At 35.7% G+C, this 19,535-nt stretch overlaps 2 protein-coding genes across 3 annotated transcripts; one reads left to right on the top strand and one right to left on the bottom strand.

Annotated features, from left to right (window-relative positions):
- Window positions 1-310: 310 nt before the first annotated feature.
- Window positions 311-14,674, top strand: LOC112510518 (aminopeptidase M1-like). Of its 2 annotated transcripts, none has more exons than XM_025115964.1 (19): window positions 311-878; window positions 979-1,124; window positions 1,239-1,341; window positions 4,677-4,866; window positions 4,966-5,059; window positions 5,436-5,589; window positions 5,963-6,067; window positions 6,157-6,273; window positions 6,350-6,463; window positions 8,494-8,676; window positions 8,772-9,087; window positions 9,885-9,985; window positions 10,091-10,188; window positions 11,056-11,233; window positions 11,783-11,897; window positions 11,999-12,066; window positions 12,665-12,742; window positions 13,968-14,045; window positions 14,135-14,674. In XM_025115964.1, exons 1-19 carry the CDS (start codon window positions 639-641, stop codon window positions 14,351-14,353), a joined length of 2,697 nt encoding a protein of 898 aa, XP_024971732.1. In that variant the 5' UTR covers window positions 311-638; the 3' UTR covers window positions 14,354-14,674. The 2 variants fall into 2 exon arrangements, with proteins under 2 accessions (XP_024971732.1, XP_024971731.1); XM_025115963.1 differs by having other exon boundaries at window positions 9,885-10,006.
- A 1,012-nt stretch (window positions 14,675-15,686) lies between these two features.
- LOC112509247 (WAS/WASL-interacting protein family member 3-like) lies at window positions 15,687-17,264 on the bottom strand. The gene has a single exon (XM_025114102.1). The coding sequence runs from the start codon at window positions 17,262-17,264 to the stop codon at window positions 15,687-15,689; it is 1,578 nt and encodes a 525-aa protein (XP_024969870.1).
- Between the last annotated feature and the right edge of the window lie 2,271 nt (window positions 17,265-19,535).

Here is a 19,535-nt window from a genome sequence, read left to right as displayed (position 1 = left end):
AATCATTTTAAAAATCAGATCCATACGTAACTAGATTAGGGTCAGGTTGAACCGAGCCTTAAAATTCCATAAAAAATATAACCAGTTTTGATAAACCCTACTCTTCAAATTCCATAAAAAATGTAACCAGTTCCGAATCATCGGGCCATAACGGGCCCGGTTCGGACCAGCCCAATTGACTATCTCCGCTCTTCAGCCCCATGCCCCCTTCATCATTTTGCTGGTTTGGTCCAGTTATGCATCGATTTTCGTGGTGTTCGTCGTTCGAGCTCGTAAATCGTCGAGTTTACAACAACACTCTTCATGTCAAGGAATCGAGTTGAAGTTGACGTTAACATGGTGGAATTTGCAGCCGTACTCCCAGCCCCACTTCACCAAACATCTGTCTGCTTCTGTACTATTAAGGACCCGTGGCGTTTGATTTTGAAGCCTTACAAATGGAAGGAAGTTGTTGGATGCAACGGTCAATGTCAGTTGAAAACATCCAATATCCAGAGTCAAGTCACCCAGCAGTTCTCGTTTTCAAACACGACATCATCTTATCTGCACTAGGATTGGATATCCATCGACTATCTTCCTCTGATTCCAGCACCTGCTAATTTTTTAAAATTATACTCACTCATCACTGATCTGATGATATGAACACCATGAAGCAAAACGAATCACAGAAGATGGATCACTTCAAAGGTCAAAATAGGCTTCCAAAATTCGCAATCCCTCATCGTTATGATCTAACTTTAAAACCCAATCTCGAATTGTGCAACTTTTCTGGCTCCGTACTTGTTGACGTATCTATCCTGGACACCACCCGGTTCCTTGTTTTGAATTCGATAGATCTTGTTATTCACGAATCTTCTTTCACCAACTCCAACAACGATGTAATTAGTTACTTCAACCATTCTGTGAAATTGGGTTTCATCTTTCGGGCTTTTTTTTTTCTAGTTGGGAATGCTTACCAGGTGTTTGTGAAAATGGCAGAAAGTGGTTCCTAGTGAAGTGGTGGTGGACAATGATGGCGAGACGATTGTGTTGGTTTTTGATGAACCTCTCAGTATAGGAGACGGTGTTTTAGAGATTAATTTTGATGGAGTTCTTAATGAACATATGAAGGGTTTCTATAAAGGGTACTTCCCTTTCTGTTTGCTTAGAGTTGGGCTTATCATTGAGTTGTTCAATCATAAGCATCAATTTAAGCTAACAAGTGTGTGCTTTTTCGTTTATTTGATCATTTTTTACAGGACTTACGTTGATGGAGGAGTAAGAAAAAATATGGCAGTGACTCAATTTGAACCTGCTGATGCACGGCGGTGTTTTCCATGCTGGGATGAACCTGCCCTTAAGGTATTTGAATTCATAAATTTCTGGTTTGAAATCCATTTTGACAATTGATCGGAAACCATCTGATAGGTTCCTATTAAGGACCTAGGAAAAAGGATATTCTTTTCGGGTAAGAATGAACCACAAGAGATATTTGACAGAATTCAGCTTACCATTTTCATTTGGGGAGAGAGGATTAAATCTATATTTATACTACCTTATAAACTAAATTTATCAAAATTCTTAAAAACGATTTTTAATACATAAAGTACTATACATTTATGCACAAAGTCTTAAAAACAATTCATAATGCATTAAGTACTACTACTTTATGCATTATGTCTTATCTATACTACCTTATAAACCAGAAATGTCAAAAGTCTTAAAAACAATTTTTAATGCACAAATTACTATACATTTATGCACAAAGTTTTTAAAGTCTTAAAAAAAGCTCATAATGCATTAAGTACTACTACTTTATGCATTCGGTCTTAAAATCTCTTAATCTACAATTAAAATAACATATAGTACAAGTTACCAATGAATATTATTACCTTTTCTTTTTATGTTTTCAAGATACTTTTGACACATTTCACTCATGCTTTCACCCTCTCATACCTCTATGTCTTCTCTCCATCCCCTAAAGTGAGATTCAAATTGATATTCACCTTAAAAGTTCTTTCATTCATCTCCCATTCAATTGCTCTAAAACTCTCAGTCTCGCTCTCGATCTCTTGATTCTTTGCTCTTGGTGTAAACCGAACACATTTGCGGAGTCGTTTAAATATGTTGGAGTTTAACCTGTTATACAATTTTTTTCATCGATAGACTGTAATTGGAACCATAACTCTTATTTATTCAAATTGTATTAATATGTAAAGACCAAGTGTAACTTATATCATTGTTAGATCTTCTCTAATAAAACACTGAAACTTCAAAATCGTTAAAATTCACGGCTCCTGCAGCATTGCAGGGTACAGAACTAGTACCAATAAAAATAACCACTTGGCCCGAACTCCAGGACTCCACAAACTAAACACTGATCATGGAAACAACTTCCATGGTTAACCAACTAACTAGCCTAATTGTAGGATATCACGATGCCCACTTTTTCTTTAATTTAAACCATGCAAGCAACTAACAAACTAAACTTGACTTCGTCCTAACATACCCCCTCATTAAGGACAACCTTGTCCTCAAGGTTGGTGTCGACCATCTTTGCAGCAGCTTCCGGTATGCCTTTTGCACCATCGACGTCTTCATTTCCGGCGTTCGATCTTTCCTCTTCTTCTGCAGCCAGCAACATTATTTTAGGTGCTTGGCATGGATGGCCCAGAGTGAATCATTCGTCACAGTTGAAGCATAGTCTTCGTGCCCTTTGCCGCTGCATCTCATTCCATGTTAGATGTTTAGGAGGAGCGATCTCTTCCTTTTGTGTGGCTGGAGGGGCTTCCAAGAGAAGTTGGCTGGGTGATGGATCAAATGCACGTTGCCTTTGTAGCTGCTGACCCTTCATGCGAGCATGCCCGATAGCGTCTTTGAGATTTTGTGGTTTGGACATTCGGATTGCATATGCGATTTCAGGATTGAGTTCACCCATCAAGGTCCCGACCAAAGCCTTTTGAGTCCATACACGTACCCGGTTGCCTAGCCTTTCAAACTGCTTTTGGTAATCCTGCAACGAACCGATCTGTGTGATTTTGGACAGAGCCTCGTAAAAATCTTCATCCTCGCCCAAATCAAGCTTAAATCTTCCCCATGAACACGTCCCAGGTGACAGTCTGTTTTCCTTCCATATATGCTCTTTTAAGCCATTGCCACCACTCGTTTGCTTCCCCTACTAAGTGATGAGAAGCGAGGGGTACCTTTTGGGTTTCGGTTATCATTTGGAACTCGAAGTATTGCTCCGCTTGTGTGTGCCACACGGTAGGGTCTCCTCCTTTGAACCTTGGGAATTCAAGCTTGACGGGTCTAGACTCGAACATCGGCTTGTCCCGCCCGTTTTTCTCACCTTGTGCTCACGTCCACATACCACATTAGTCAACTTGGTGATGGTCTCCTCCAATTTGAACATTCTGTCCGTGATACTGCCCTCCAGGAAGTTAAACCCTTGTTTTAAGAGTTCAATCTTCTCTTCCGCTTTCTCAATCCGCTTCTTGTTTGTATCCATATCCGAGTCTTGATACCTCCGAATGGGGGTCCCAATCAAGCTCCGATACCAACTGATGGGTTCCTGTTAAGGACCTAGGAAAAAGGATATCCTTTTCGGGTAAGAATGAACCACAAGATATATTTGACAGAATTCAGCTTACCATTTTCATTTTAGGAGAGGGGATTAAATACAAATAAAAATAACCACTTGGCCTTAACTGTAGGTCTCCACCAACTAAACACTGATTATGGAAACAACTTCCATGGTTAACCAACTCAACTAGCCTAATTGTAGGATATCAAGATGCCCACGTTTTCTTTAGTTTAGACTATGCAAGCAACTAAAAAACTAAACTTGACTTGGTTCTAACACCATCGTTCTAGTCCAAAATAGCAATGTATATAACATCAATAACAATAATATATTTCCTCGGTGCTAGAAGAAAAGAGTCAGGGGGCGTTTGCTTTGTAGTGGAATCTGAAGGAATTGGAATGATCAATTCCATTGACCAAATTCCAATCAGGCGTTTGGCTTAGCTATGGAATGAAATTGAATCCTACACATTCCACCGTTTATGGATTTGGTCATTCCATCACAATTGAGAAATATTTTCTCAAAAGACAAAATTATTCCCATCTTCCCTGTTTGATTTACCCAGACCCATATGACCTCCATTTGAACCACTGTCGACCACCATTGCTCTAAACCACACGACCACCACCACCATTATGAAAGGGGTATTTTGGTCATTTATTGTTTATTCATTCCAATTTCGAAGCTACATCATACCAACCAAACAGGTAGATTCCAAATCATTTAACATATTCATTTCCAACCAAACGTGTGGTCAAATTCCATTTCAGTTCCTTCATAGTCAAATTTCTTTAACAAATTCCATCCCTTGAGAAAACATTCTTTTCTCGGATAGTGTTTTCCAAATTCAAAATTTTCATTATCCCTTTTAGTTTTTTAATCCCATAAATGTTTATACTCTGATACCAGGTTCTGAATTTACTATTATCAAATTTTGTTTTGGAAAAATAATAATTTTGATGCTCAAAAACCAAACAAGTAATTCTTGGTGGATTGATGATGCACTAATTGATCAAAATACGAATAAATTGTGTTGAAACATAAAGTAGATGGGCATACATTATATAGTTCATGCAGTGAATTGGTTGAGTTATTGCCTGTTAAATACATGCAGGCTACCTTCAAGATAACAGTTGACAATGTACCATCAGAGTTGACTGCATTGTCAAATATGCCAGTCTCCAAGGAGACAATCAATGGAAATTTTAAGAGTCTGTGCTTCGAGGAATCTCCAATTATGCCAACTTATTTGGTGGCTGTTGTGATTGGTGTTTTTGATTACATTGAAGAAACAACACATGATGGTAATGCACTAATGCCCATGTGCTTGAGTTTGATACATTCACTACCTCCAGCTTCTGTTTAATTTGCTTGTTTCACTTTCTTGCAATTGCTTCCTGCAGGCACCAGGGTTCGTGCATATTGTCCTGTTGGTAAGAGCGAGAAGGCCAAATTAGCATTAAGTATTTCAGTCAAGGCTCTTGAACTATACACAAAGTAAGTAACTTCAAATATATAGACCATATGTATTGCCAGTAAGAGTGCATTATCTTATCCAAAAGAGACAAAAGAAGACCCTTCTATGTATATAAATTTATATACGGCAAATACTCACACCCACCTCACATTTGGTGAGGTTTGAACCCCTGACCTCCAGGAACGCTTGGATTTACAGTAACTCGATACCGCTGGGCCAATGACTCCTTGATAAAAGAGGACATTTCTTCTTTGCCACTTGTGTTGTAATTTGATTGCTGGCATACTCTTTTTGTGGCAACAGTCAAATTATTTTAAACCAATAAATAAACAGAACCAAATTGAGAGATACAAGAGCCAAACCTGAAACACTTATTATCTTTTTGGAATTGTCTAGGTATTTCTCGATGCCTTATGCACTTCCCAAGCTAGATATGGTAGCTGTTCCTGATTTCTCTGGTGGGGCTATGGAAAATTATGGACTGATCACGTATCGTGAAACTGAGCTACTCCATGATGATTTGCATTCAGCTGCAGCTAACACTCAAAGAGTAAGAAATACTTTTGAATGGTATTTCAACTTAGTATCTGTTTCATGAGTCTATATACTGTAATATGGTCAAGACTTCCTGAGTTGAGCTGTATAGAACTGTATTGTCAAAGTGTAGATGGTGGTGTACCCAATTCATAAGAAAACAGCTTTGTAGTACCTCTCACTCTCTCTCTCTCTCTATATATATATATACATACATATATATATATATACATACATATATATATATATACATACATATATATATATATACATATATATAAATAAGCAAGCTTTTTGTTAGTACTCAAGTTTTAAGGAAAACACTGTTTCAATGAGCCTGGACTCGAGAATTTATCTTGTCAATTCTTCTGGCCTTCTTTTCATGTCAGCTTTCAGTTGTTGTAACTCATGAAGTTGGGCACCAATGGTTTGGGAACTTGGTAACAATGGAATGGTGGACTCATCTGTGGCTAAACGAGGGTTTTGCGACATGGGTAAGGTCTTTTCACCATGTAAGCCAAGTCTTCGAGCTTCCAAGTGGTATCTAGCAATCATTCTTTTATTATGAAATTTGATAATATAGGTAAGCTACTTAGCAACCGATATCTTATTTCCCGAGTGGAGAATCTGGACACAGTTCCTCGAAGTGACTGCTGGTGGTCTTCGCATAGATTCATTGGAACAGTCGCATCCAGTTGAGGTAAAAAAAAATATCATTGCTGGTACTAGTTTACATTTTACATTGATATCTCCTCAACAGAAGCATGCACTTTCAGGTGGAGGTACACAATGCTAGCTCGGTGCTTGAAGTTTTTGATGCCATAAGCTACAAGAAAGGATCATCTCTTGTTCGTATGCTAAAGGAGTATCTTGGTGATGAAATTTTCCAGGTTGTTGAACCTATAAATTTCCAAAAGTATCCTGTTAACTAGAAGCGCTGCAATATATATATATATATATATATATATATATATCTATACTTATAATAAATAAGTAACTTGGGTGACACGTGTCATCTTCTGGTGAGGCGGTTTCTTTTTTTCCCGCCTAAATACGTATCTAGACACAATTTACATTAGTGGTTCAATTAGACTCATTTGAACGTATCTAGACACAATTTACATTAACAGTTCAATTATACCCATTTCATTGATCACTACTAAAAAATGTGGTTTTTCCGACGGCAAAATCCGTAGGAAAAACAACTATCCGACGGATATTGCCGTCGGAAAACCCCTCGCCGTTAAATGCTAATTCCGTCTGAAATCTGTTGGTAATGTTCAAAGAAGTTTTATTTATATTTTTTTCCTTCCAAAACTATATATTTAAAAATAATAATTTTTATAATAAAAAATTATATTCCGTCGGATTTATTAAAAAAAGTTTTTTATTTTTTCTTATAAAACATTTATAAGTTTCGACAGAATATAACTTTTTTATTAGAAAATTACAATCCGCCGGATTTTTTTAAACATATTTTTTTGGAAGGGAAAAGAATAAAAAAAAGTTTTCTTAAACATTTCCGACGGAGTATAATAAAATATAAAATCTATTAAAATCCGTCGTAAATTGTAATTAATTAACGCTAATTAATTTATTTAAATAAATTAAACCAATTTTGTGATGGATTTCCAACGAATTTGTGATGGTATTAAATAAGTAAAAAAAATCGGTTACAAATCCATCGGGAAAGTTGTAGAAATTAATTTTTATTTTATTTTTAAATTCAGTGATGGATTTGTGGGGGATTTGTGGCGGACGTCGACAAAAGTTGACTTTTCTTGATTATACAGAGCTCTGAAGTCTGAAAAGTTTTACTTCAAAGTTATTTCAAGAGTATAAGTCCAAGTCTGAAGTTATTCTTTAGAGTTATACTTAAGAGTTATTTCAAGAGTACAAGTCTGAAGAGTTGTTCTAAATTTACTGCTTTTAAATTCAATTTACTGATAAAGTTTCATTTCTAAATTTAATTTTATTCTAGGGTTAACTTCATTTTAACTAATTATTGATATAGTTTTATTTCTAAATTCAAGTCTTAAGAGTCATTCTTCAGAGTTATTCTTCAAAATCATTTCAAGAGTACAAGTCTGAAATAATATTGTACTTTCGATGATCATTCATATCTGTAAGATAAGTTCCTGACATGATTTAATTTTTTCAAATTACCCCGTGTAATACACGGGATCGAACCTAGTATATATATATATGTGTGTGTGTGTGTGTGTATGTATGTATAGCCAAAGGTTATTTTGAGAAGTGGTAAATATTTGAGAAGTAAAGAAGTGATCCTAGCCCTTCATACAATCAAGATCGGATTTGACTGGTCAATAATTGCGGCTTTGACTGGTCAAAAATTGCGGCTATGCAAAAAATAGACGGTGGTTTCGTAACTTTTTCAAATAGGCCACGAATGGAATCTATGTGATTCACATATGAACTATATGTTCATATGTGAACTCGTGTAATTCACATATGAACTATTTTAACCGATTCACATATGAACCCGTGTGATTCACATATGAACAAATTAACATATAAACCCTTGTGATTCACATATGAACTAATTCACATATGAACCCTTGTGATTCACATATGAACTAATTAACTGATTCACATATGCACTATTTAACTGATTCATATATGAACTTGTAAACTAATTAACAGGTTCACATATGAACATATAGTTCATATGTGAACCCTTTTGCCGCCTACTTGTAAAAATTACGAAACTACCCCTCTATCTTCTGCATACCCATGCGAGGATTTATTATCCGGTGCTTCACGGTCAAAGTTGCAAATGTTGATCAAATGAAGGGATAGGATCACTTCTTTACGTGCCAATTCTCAAATGAACCTTTCCCTATATATGTATGTATATCTCTATATGTTTCTGATCAATCCACTTGTTTGCTGAACTTAGAAATCATTGAGTTCTTACATGAAGAAATATGCATGCAAAAACGCAAGGACAGAGGATTTGTGGAGCGTTCTTTCAGACGAATCTGGTGTTGAAGTGAACAAACTTATGGACATATGGACAAAGCAAACTGGGTATCCAGTTATATATGTTAAATCTGAAGATTACACTTTGGAATTTGAGCAGGTTTATTTTTTTAAGCTTAGTAAAACTGAAATTGACATCAAAACTGTAAATTTGTCAACTAAATTGCCCAATAACATTGTTTTTGCACTTTGCAGACTCGATTTATGTCATTGGGACTGCAAGGTGAAGGTCAATGGATAGTCCCAATAACTTTATCAGTAGGCTCCTACAGTAACCGCAAAACTTTCCTTTTAGAAACAAAAATTGGAAAATTGGATATATCGGAGCTTTATGGTTCTTACACAAGTTCACATCAAAATTCTGATAAAAATGAAGAAGTTCCTGAAAAACCGTGGGTCAAAGTAAACGTTGGGCACACTGGCTTTTATAGGGTGAAGTATGATAGTGCACTCACAGCTCGTTTGAGGAAAGCCATAGAAGAGAAATGGTTGTCCCCAGAAGATAAATTTGGTATGCCTCACTTATCTTTCTCTTGACAATAAGATGGGTTTGGTATCCAAACAAGACAGAATAGTTGTTCATTGTTTGGTAAGATATAACTTGACAGGATAGAAGAACATATAAAATACCAATTTACCCCTAATGAGTTGTTTAAATCTTTTATATATTTTGATTAGTTTATGTAATTCATCCAATTTTTATTTTATACCTTTTCCATATTATTTTATTATTATTAATATCCAATAAGTTACTTAAATTAACCAAAATATAGAAACTGTATAAAAATAATATTTTGAGGATAGTAAAGTGAAAGTTTAAAGCACATAAAATACAACAGATAAATTTTAAAGAATGAATGAAATGTAAAGAGGGAGATGCATTTGATGTTTTAGAAGAGAATTAAGTTTTGTTTTGAGATTATATTGGTAAAATACAGGTCTGTTCCACCGTGTTCCATAGGGTGGGGGTAGAACACGCTTGTTCCACTCTGTTCCACAAAAAACTTCTGCCAAACGTGGAACAATGATCCTTGTTTTGTCCTGTCTATTGTACTAGACGCACTCTAAGCTAACAGGAGCATTAAGAATCTTAAAATTACATGTTTATATGTGAAACTGTTTGTATGACTAGTCTCGGAGGCCGGTAGTATCCGATCTCCAAAAGAAAGGTTGTTTGATTACCTATAGATGGATCATTGGGATATTGGATAGATAACTATTTGTAGTTAGTCCAGTCATAATCTTTATCTACAATGATTTTAATCTGCACCATAAAAAGTTCTATGCTGAAAATGGTTTTGCTAACAGGCATATTGGATGATACCTATGCTCTTTGTGAGGCCGGTGAAGAGTCAATATCGTCTCTTCTTTCGTTGATGGATCTATTCAGAGAGGATCTTGATTATCTTGTATTATCAAGACTTATCAACGTACTACTTTTTTGTGATTTTTGCTAACCTTTCTCATGACGAGTTGGTAGCTCTGACCTTTTCATTTCACTGTTTACGTGACAGGCTTGCCTTAATGCTGCAAAGATATTGAAGGATGCTATTTATGATCCATGGAATCATCTGAACCAATTTTTTATTGATGTCATCATATCATCTGCAGAGTAAGCATCTTTACTACATTTTGGATATATATATATATATATATAGGGTCTCAGGGGAAAACCGCAAAAGTGCGAAACTGAGGAACACCCTGATAACTATTCATCTGTATGGTATGCACATGTGTATAAGTAATTTGTCCGGTATGCAAATGTGCATAAAAACCAAGAAACAACTTCAATTACTTGTATGCACATGGCAACCAAGAAACAACTTCAATTACTTGTATGCACATGTGCATACCGTCTAGATGAATAATTACAAGGGTGTTCTTTAGTTTTTAATTTTTTTGGGGAGTTTTCCCTGAACCTACCTCCCTCTCTCTCTCTCTCTCTCTCTCTCTCTATATATATATATATATATATAGCCATATAGGCCATGTTTTGCTATGTTTGGCAACCATAAGCAAACATTTTTTTGAGGTTATCGATCTGTTTGGTTTGTCGTAAAATAACTTACAAACTAACTTATTGAAACGCCACTAGCATTTCATTAAGCTTCAGGGTTTTTAATTTCCAATTTTTTCCCGATTATGTTTCATATTTTTCCAATTAATATATCAACAGTCATTTCAGGTCATTTTACATTATTATCTAGTTTATCACTTTTTTTTAATACCAAACATGACTAGTTTATCGGCTTGTTTATAGCCAATAGCTTACTTTTCAGCTAACAACTAGCTTATAACTGAACAACCGGCTTATCAGCTAGTTTGCAGAACGTAGCTATATGGGGTTTTCTAATGATTCTGAGAATAACATAGCATCCTCATACATTTTGGCTTTCATTTGCAACGTGCTTAAAACTACATTCCACATGGATGCATCATATCGGTTTGTAAAAAAGCTTGGTTGTAAATGATGTTTCAGGAAATTAGGCCTGGAACCTGTATCTGGGGAAAGCCATTTAAATATAATGTTGAGGGAAGAAGTTTTTACGGCCTTGGCTACTTTTGGTCATAGAAAAACTCACGAAGAATTAAAGAAGCGATTTCAGATATACATAAAGGATAAAAACACGTCATTGTTTCCGGTTGATATCAGAAAGGTAAACATTAATTTATAACCAATTTGTCTCTTGGAAGTCCTCATCATTCTGTGTTTCAAGTATGAATGTAACAACCCGTCCCACATGGATAGGAAATTAGGGTCTGTTTGTTAGCACAGCAGCTTAACAAGCTTAATGAGATTCACAGCTTATTCAATCAGCTATACATGATTGTTTGTTAGTGGCTTAATGATATAAAAAGTGGTTTATTCAGTAAGCTTTTAGGGGGAGCTTTATGCAAAAAGCCAACTTTTTTTCGAAACCTACCCCTCCCAGTTAAAAAACACGCTCATTTCATCTATGAAAAAACCCTCCTGAACAAAAACCTTCTCATTCTATATAGACATATTAATCCACACAGACAACTTTATCCATACAAGACTTAATAAAAATCCAACCAAACAGCCCCTTAAGTTTGTGAGCTCCTCGTAAGCTCAAATTTGTGGGTATACAACATGTTTTAAGTTGATTTGGAGGTTATTGGGCCAGTATGACGTTCTGGGTTATAGGGCGTTACAACTAAGATGCAGAAACTTTTTATTTTCTCAGGCTGCTTACATTTCTGTAATGAGAACTTCAAGTGCTGTGGACAGAAGTGAGGTTGATTCCCTACTAAAGTTATATAGAGAAGTGGATGCAGTGCAAGAGAAAACTAGGATTCTGAGTAAGATTCATATTTCATATAAATATTTCCATTTTCATTTGTATTTGGTCCTTTTAATACCCAAGTTTTTCTGCTCATCTGGTGTATTTGACCTTCCTCAGGTTGCATAGCTTCTTCTCCGGATCCAGATATAGTCATAGAGGTTCTAAACCTCATGTTCTCTGATGAGGTATTTGTTAGAGTTCCATGTTAGCTAAATTGGACCATTTCTCTCTCTCTCTCTCTCTCACACACACACACACACATATATATATATATAGAGAGAGAGAGAGGTTCACGAAACCGCCCAAAAAAATGAGAAACTGAGGAACGCTCTTATAACGGTTCATCTATATGGTATGCACATGTGCATACTTGAAAAATTACTTGTATGCACATATGCATACCGTACAGATGAATTATTACCAGAGTGTTTCTCAGTTTTTCATTTTTTGCGGTTTTCCCTTAACCTGGCCCTATATATAGGGTTGGATTCCGGTGAGAATGAAAGTTATGGTGAGAAGGGTAAGAAGAATTCTGATTGAAGAGAAACGCTAGATCAACACTAATAAGATGCACCAGATCAATTCCCTTATAAAGTGCAATTCATGGGTTGGTTTGGGATTAAAAGTGATCAAAGGGTCCAAATCCCTTATCCTCCCTTCTCTCTTTAAGGGCTCTTTTGGAGAGTAATGTAATGAGGGTTCCATATATTCTCACAATATTCGACCATAATGCTCGAGTCAATTGAATCATTCCATTATTCTATTTAATCGCTACCCTCACAGATTCGGGAACAAGATACAGTATATGTAACTGCACGGATAAGCATGGAAGCCCGCGAAACAGCATGGATATGGCTAAAGGTAAACCGTCAAATCAACTACTATAAGTTGACTTTCTACAAGGCTGTGCACTATGTTTCATCTACGTGTCTTCTCTGAACATCATTGTTTTGGCAATCCAGATACTCCCTCCATCCCAAAATAAATTCCACATATGGAAAAGGCACAGTTTTAGAATTTAATTATTACACCTTTTAATCAACTAAATGACAAGTTTACCCTTCATAATATAGTGAGTAATGAACTTCGTTACCTTTAAAACTTAAAAGTAGACACTTGTTTTGGGACGGAGAGAGTACGTCTTACTTTGGAATCATTACGATATGGAAATCAACCACGGAAGTGTTTGAATAGTATGTGGAGAACTTTCATGTAGGTTTATTGATGACATTCTTCATATGAAGGTGTCAATCACACACACACACACATATATATATATGTATATATATGCTAGAGGGAACAAGTGTACCTGATGATCTAACATGAGTGTCAAGGGCCAAAATTATGGAACAGTGTGATTATATATATATATATATAGAGAGAGAGAGAGAGAGAGAGAGAGGAGAGGGAGGATCATGCTATAAGTTTTTCAATTTGCAATAAGCAGAGAAGTTTTGAGATCATACATGATCGCATGTGATGTGAACATGTAATCATATATGATTAAAACACATCCAAGAGGGGCGCGGGCGACTTGGTGAACATGCATTTGCCCGCTATATGCCGGCCAATGTAATATGTGTTTAATCATATATCATTACCTGCTTGTATCACATGTATTCATGTATGATCTTGTAACTTCTCGTCTTCTACCAAATTGAGCGCTTTCTTGTTTGAACCTGACCCTCTCTCTATATATAGGGTCAGTTCACGAGAAAACCGTTTAAAGAATGAAAAACTAAGGAACGCCCTGGTACATACGCATACATGTGCGTACAAGTATTTCATAAGCAATTTTTTCGGTGTGCACACGTGCATAAAAACCAAGAAACAACTTCAATCTTGTATGCACATGTGCATCAGGGTGTTCCTCCGTTTTTCATTTTTTTGGAGTTTTCTCCAGAACCTCCCCCCTCCCCCTTCCCCCCCCCTCTCTCTTTCTATCTATACATGTATAGTATATATGATTAATAATTCAAGATGGTAACCACAATATATCCTACGGTTGCTCGTTTATAATTCCAATCCATTGCATATGCGAATGATATACGTTGGCTTGATATCCTTCCCTCGGGTCCGTTTACAGGAAAACTGGGATGCAATCATAAAACGATGGGGTCAGGGGATGGTGTTTCATCATTTCATTAGAGATATCGTGACACCCGTAAGTAGTTTCAGAACCTTTTATCTATTGAGTACCACTAAAACCTCGTATGTATGATGAGTTAAGTTGTTTGAAACACAATATTTCAGTTTAGCACCGATGAGATGGCGGAGGAGGTGGAAGAGTTTTTTCGCAGCCGAGTGACTCCTGCATTTGTCAGGAACTTGAAGCAAAGCATCGAACAAATCCGAATCAAAGCCAAATGGATCGAAAAGGTCAAGAAGGAAGAATCCGTTATTATACCGAAGTTAGCCAGAGGATTGACCAGGAGTCCAATTACGACCGTACCAAAAGGCGTTACAATATGAGATATGAAACAGGTCCTCCATATCGGTCTGATATGGTATTCAACATATACCAATATCGTTTTCATTAATCTATAATGATATTACTATGTGGACATTATATGTATATGTATATGTATATGTATATGTAACTCAATGGCTACATATGTTGTGGACGTCTGGAATTGAACCCAGACAGATGAAATATTCCACCACATCCTCCTAGACCTTACAACATTTATGATAAATAACTCGTCCATATACCTGATAAATACATTACATGTCGTGTTGTAGATGGTTTCTGAATTCCTAACCAATTTTAGGTATATTATAGATCATACGTATATATTTACTAATTACTAGAAGGGTACTCACGCAATTCAGTGAGATACATCTTGATTTTAATGTTTCGTTTTATATTTTGGGTATATCGATGTTATAATGCGATTTTATGTGGTTTTTGAGAAAAAGAAAATGTTTTTATTTTTGAATGAAATATAGATTTGAATATATTATAAAATTTTGATAAAAATAAGTTATATTAGTATCAAATTAACTATTTAAAAGTTCTATTTTTTATGTAATTTCTTTAAATCAAAATTTTATTATAATTTAATTGAATTTTAAAAAAAACTAGTTTATTTTTAGTTTAATAAAATAATTTATTTAAAATAATAATTAAGTATTTTGTTAGAACTCAATGATTATCTTAATTATATTTTGGATTTTTTATATTCAAAATGATGTTTATCATGTATTTAATTATGTTATCTGCATTTAGTTATACAAATTCAAACATGAATATTTAATAAGTTATACTTACGCACAATCAACTTGTAGTCTTGAATTTTAATAGGTCGTACTTATGCATGATTTACTTGTAGTCTTGAATTTTAAATAATATGCATCAATAAACAATACTTTATGCATAAAAAATTATTTTTAAATTTTTTTGTCAAATGCTTTATAATATAGTATAGATATAAGATGCCATAAATCAATAAATCTGTTTTTGTGATCCTTTTTTCTCATGACAGCTAGATATTTTTGGCACAAAAACAATAATTCTTAAATTTTAGGGACGAAAATCAAAATTATTAACGAACAACGTAATGTAAAAAAGGTCCAATAAAAATTTAATTAAAAATATCCAATTTAAAAACATCCAGATTTTTATTTTAAAATAAGAAATAAAATAATATTAAATATTTAAAATTTAGAAAAATATATAAAAAGAGAAGCCCATTAACAATCATTTGGGCCTGGGCCCAGTTTGGACATTCCAATTCCTTGGATTTGATTCAAAGAATTTGTCTTTTCAAGTTTTAATCCGGCCCTGAACCTTGCAATGAAGCTATCAGCTTTCATGTGGCGGCGCCACCGCCATCGCCGCCTCTTCCACGTCTGACGACGGAGAATGAGCTTCATCGCCATCAGGAGACACGCTTCTGGAGCTCAGCGTACTCTGCAACCTAACAAAGTCACCTTCCACGGCGAACTTCCAATCCGGCATCTTGAACGGCGGCAGCGGCGGTGGCGGAGGAATATTCTTCATCGGTGAATCTCCGCCGCTTGAGCTGTCATCAATGGCGGTGAAACTGCTCATCGTCAACGGTGCACGTGGCTTATCGGTAGTGAATGGCGCCACTCGTGTTACGGTGGATGGTGGCGGACGGATTTTGGTACGCGGCGGCGGCGGAGGTGCAGGAGGAGCTCGTGTGACTGTTGTAACTCTCTTTTGCTTTTCTTTCTTAGATGGAAACGAGTTGTGGAGAATTGACGGAGGCGGCGGCGGAGGAGGCGGCGGTGGTTGGTAAAATCTCACCGGCGCCGGCTGTGAATTGTGTAAAAGAGAATATAAATTGTCGACGCTCCGATCTCTCTGTCGCTTTTTTTTCTTCTTATGGTAAAAAGAAGTAAAAAATCCTTTAGTCAACGGCGAAAACGCCAGCGGTGATGAAGGTTCCGGTACCGGATCTATCACCGGCGATAATATTTTTCTCGGTTCGGAGCTTCTAGCTCTTCTCCTTTCTCCGTCGCCTCTTTTCCTCTCACCTCTCCCGCCGTTATACTCCGACGGCTCATTTCCCGGCGACCAGATTTTTCCGGTCACCAAGCTCCTCCTTCCTTCTCTATCTTCTCCACCTGCATTCTGATATATTATCTTCGTCTTCTTTTTCACGGCCGCCGTCTGCGGTGGCGGTGGCGGCTGCGGCGGGAGAGACGGCAGTTCCGGTAGCGGAAAATGTAATCCTTCTTCCGGATTCGGCGGTTGTAGCGGCGGAGTATAGGAAAATGAATCACCATAGTGTTCTATCCGGCTCCGTTGCCGGAGATAATTCCGGTTAGACTCCAAACCCCGATAATAATCCAAATGTGTATCATCTGAAAACCGCCGATTACCTGTGGCACGGTGGTTCTTTGGCGGCGATAGTTCGCGGAGATCAGGATAAGAGCTGCTAGTCCTTTGTCTCCTTAATCCAATAACAGAATTCACCGGTTGATCCCGGAAATCATACCATTGCCGGTGGGTTGATGATTCCGTAGTCATGATCGGAGCTCCGGTTGATAATTCCGGCTCAGAACTCCGATCAAATTCATTATCAAAACTCAATTTATCATCGTTATTAATGTTTCTACCAAGAAACCCAAATGCTAAAGCGATCAAAACCAAGATTAAGTTAATGGAATCCCAACTCTTTTTGACTGAATTTGGTTTAAAAATGTGGTATGAGGATTGAATAAGAGATGGGATGATGAACACCATGGATAGAAGTGCAAGAAAGAGTAAGAAAATGATGAAGACGACGGAGTTGAAGAAGAGGGCGGAGAGACGGCGGCGGTAGCGTTGGATACGGCTGAGGTTGGTGGTGGTTTGTAACCAGAATGGTGATCTTGGTGTTGTCTCCTCCTCCTCCTCCCTATCTTCCTCCATGAATTCAGGTTGAGAGAGAGAGGGGTAAGTTTCTGGTTTTGCTTTAAGCATAATAAGTTGGTAGGAAGATATACATACATATACATAAATACATATATCTATCTATATATATATACACACACAAAGGATGTTTACTTTGCAAACCAATGCAAACCTTATTCAACTTATCATAATTTTTTTTAATTTAATTTTTGTAATTATAAAAGGTTGATTAACTATTTTTTATTGTGGATGGTGTTAATCATAGATTTTATCATATTCATTATAATAATTTTAGAGAAATATATTTCATTAAAATTCCATAAGTATTATATAAAACAATTTCATAACTATATATGAAACAACTTTATCAAAAAAATGTATTATATGAAACAATTTAATGAGATTAAACAACTTCATTAAAAAATTTCATAAGATTAAACAATGAAATCGACAGATGAGGGTGGTTTGAACAGTTTGTACAAAGATGGATGGTTTGCATTTGATCGCTTATATATATATAGACTTGGGATATCAGTCTGTTTTCGTGAGATCCGTAAGACCACTTTTTTACACTTAAAACTTCAAACCTTATCAAATCGCACCGCAAACGCGTTGCGGTTTGTAGTTTTGGGTAATCCATAGGGACCAAACTTGTAATTAAGTCTTTATTTCATTTTGTTATATAAAAAATACTTGATTATTAAATAATTAAATATTAAAATTAATTTTATAATTATTGATAGTAAGATGGACGGTTTTGTGAGAGGAGAATGGACATTAGAAAAAGAGCACAACATTGCATGTTTCTTAATATACATTTTGATATCAAAAGAAAAATCAATCATTAATCAAACAATAATTATAATTATATATTCAATAATAAAAATTTAATTTAATTCTAAACGTATTACATATAAAACAATACTATATAAACACTGCATTTTTACACTTTAATATATAAATTCATTTGTTAGTTTGTATGAATTACTGAGTTTGTAGCAAAATTGGGCTCTTTCTGCATACATATACACACAGTTGAGATCACGCGATAACATGTTTGTTGGTGAGAGCACCAATCTTGATCCACCTGCATTTACACAAGTTCATCTAAGAGAGAGAATTGGGATCACGTGAGATTAGCCTGTTTTCGTGAGACTCGTGAAACCATTTTTTTACACTTGAAACTTCACAGGAAAATATAGTCAAAATAAGATAACGCGACAACAACCAAATCATATGTGATTTTGCACTGAAATCACATGCGATATGAAACACAATTAACGCATGGATTCATGGGCGCTTGGTCCGTGAGCTACGTCGTGTGCAATCACATTTGATTTTACACGTGAGTTTAGCGTAAAATCACATATGATTTGTTCATTATCATATTATTTTATTTGGCCATTGTTCTCCTTTGAACTCACATTTTATATATATATATATATATATATGTGTGTGTGTGTGTGTGTGTGTGTGTGTGTGTGTGTGTGTGTGAAAGATTGTGTGAAAATAAGAATTAAGGTGAGAAACGTGAGAAATGATGTAGACCCTTGATCATCTTTAATCTCAAACTCACCCATGAATCGCACTTGATACGAGGATTGATCTGATACATCTCAGTACATCTCTTTCTAATATGCATCCAAGGGTGGAGATCTCTTCTTACACTTCTCATTTTAACTTTTTTTTCTCACCGAAACCTAATCTTATATGAGATCAATGGTTTTTCGTGAGATCCGTAAGACCAATTTTCAACCCTTGGATTAGATCTACAATCTAAACATTCATAATCACAAAATTGCCACGAGACTTCTCAATAATTACAATATTGCCACCGTACAACTTTAAACCATTAGATCATTAGCTTATAATGTTGATCAATAAACATAAATTGGTCTTACGTGTCTCACGAAAAACCTTTGGTCTCACGTGAACCCAACCATATATATATATATGTATGTATAATCAACATTCAAATCAAAATTGACAACTAATAACAAATCAAAAACAATAATAATAATCGTGGACTTATGTCATAAATTTATCAATATTTCCAAATTATCCATAGACACGACATGTGTGTAGAAATTATTACATTCATATATCCTTTTATATGTATATGACATAACACCGTTTTAAACCGTTGAAAAATCAGATAGAAATCCGTCATATGACAACTGTCAAAATACATCCAGATTGTTTGTGCGGGTCAAAACTATTACAACTTTAAGACGATATCAGATACCATTAAGCTAAATGTTCGATAACTGCAAACAATTAGGTCTAAAA

This window comes from Cynara cardunculus (genome assembly GCF_001531365.2).
Source record: "Cynara cardunculus var. scolymus isolate 2C chromosome LG 3, CcrdV1, whole genome shotgun sequence".
NCBI classification, from domain to species: Eukaryota; Viridiplantae; Streptophyta; class Magnoliopsida; order Asterales; family Asteraceae; genus Cynara; species Cynara cardunculus.
Note: the sequence above shows the minus strand (reverse complement) of the source record. Positions and strands in the feature narration are given on the sequence as shown.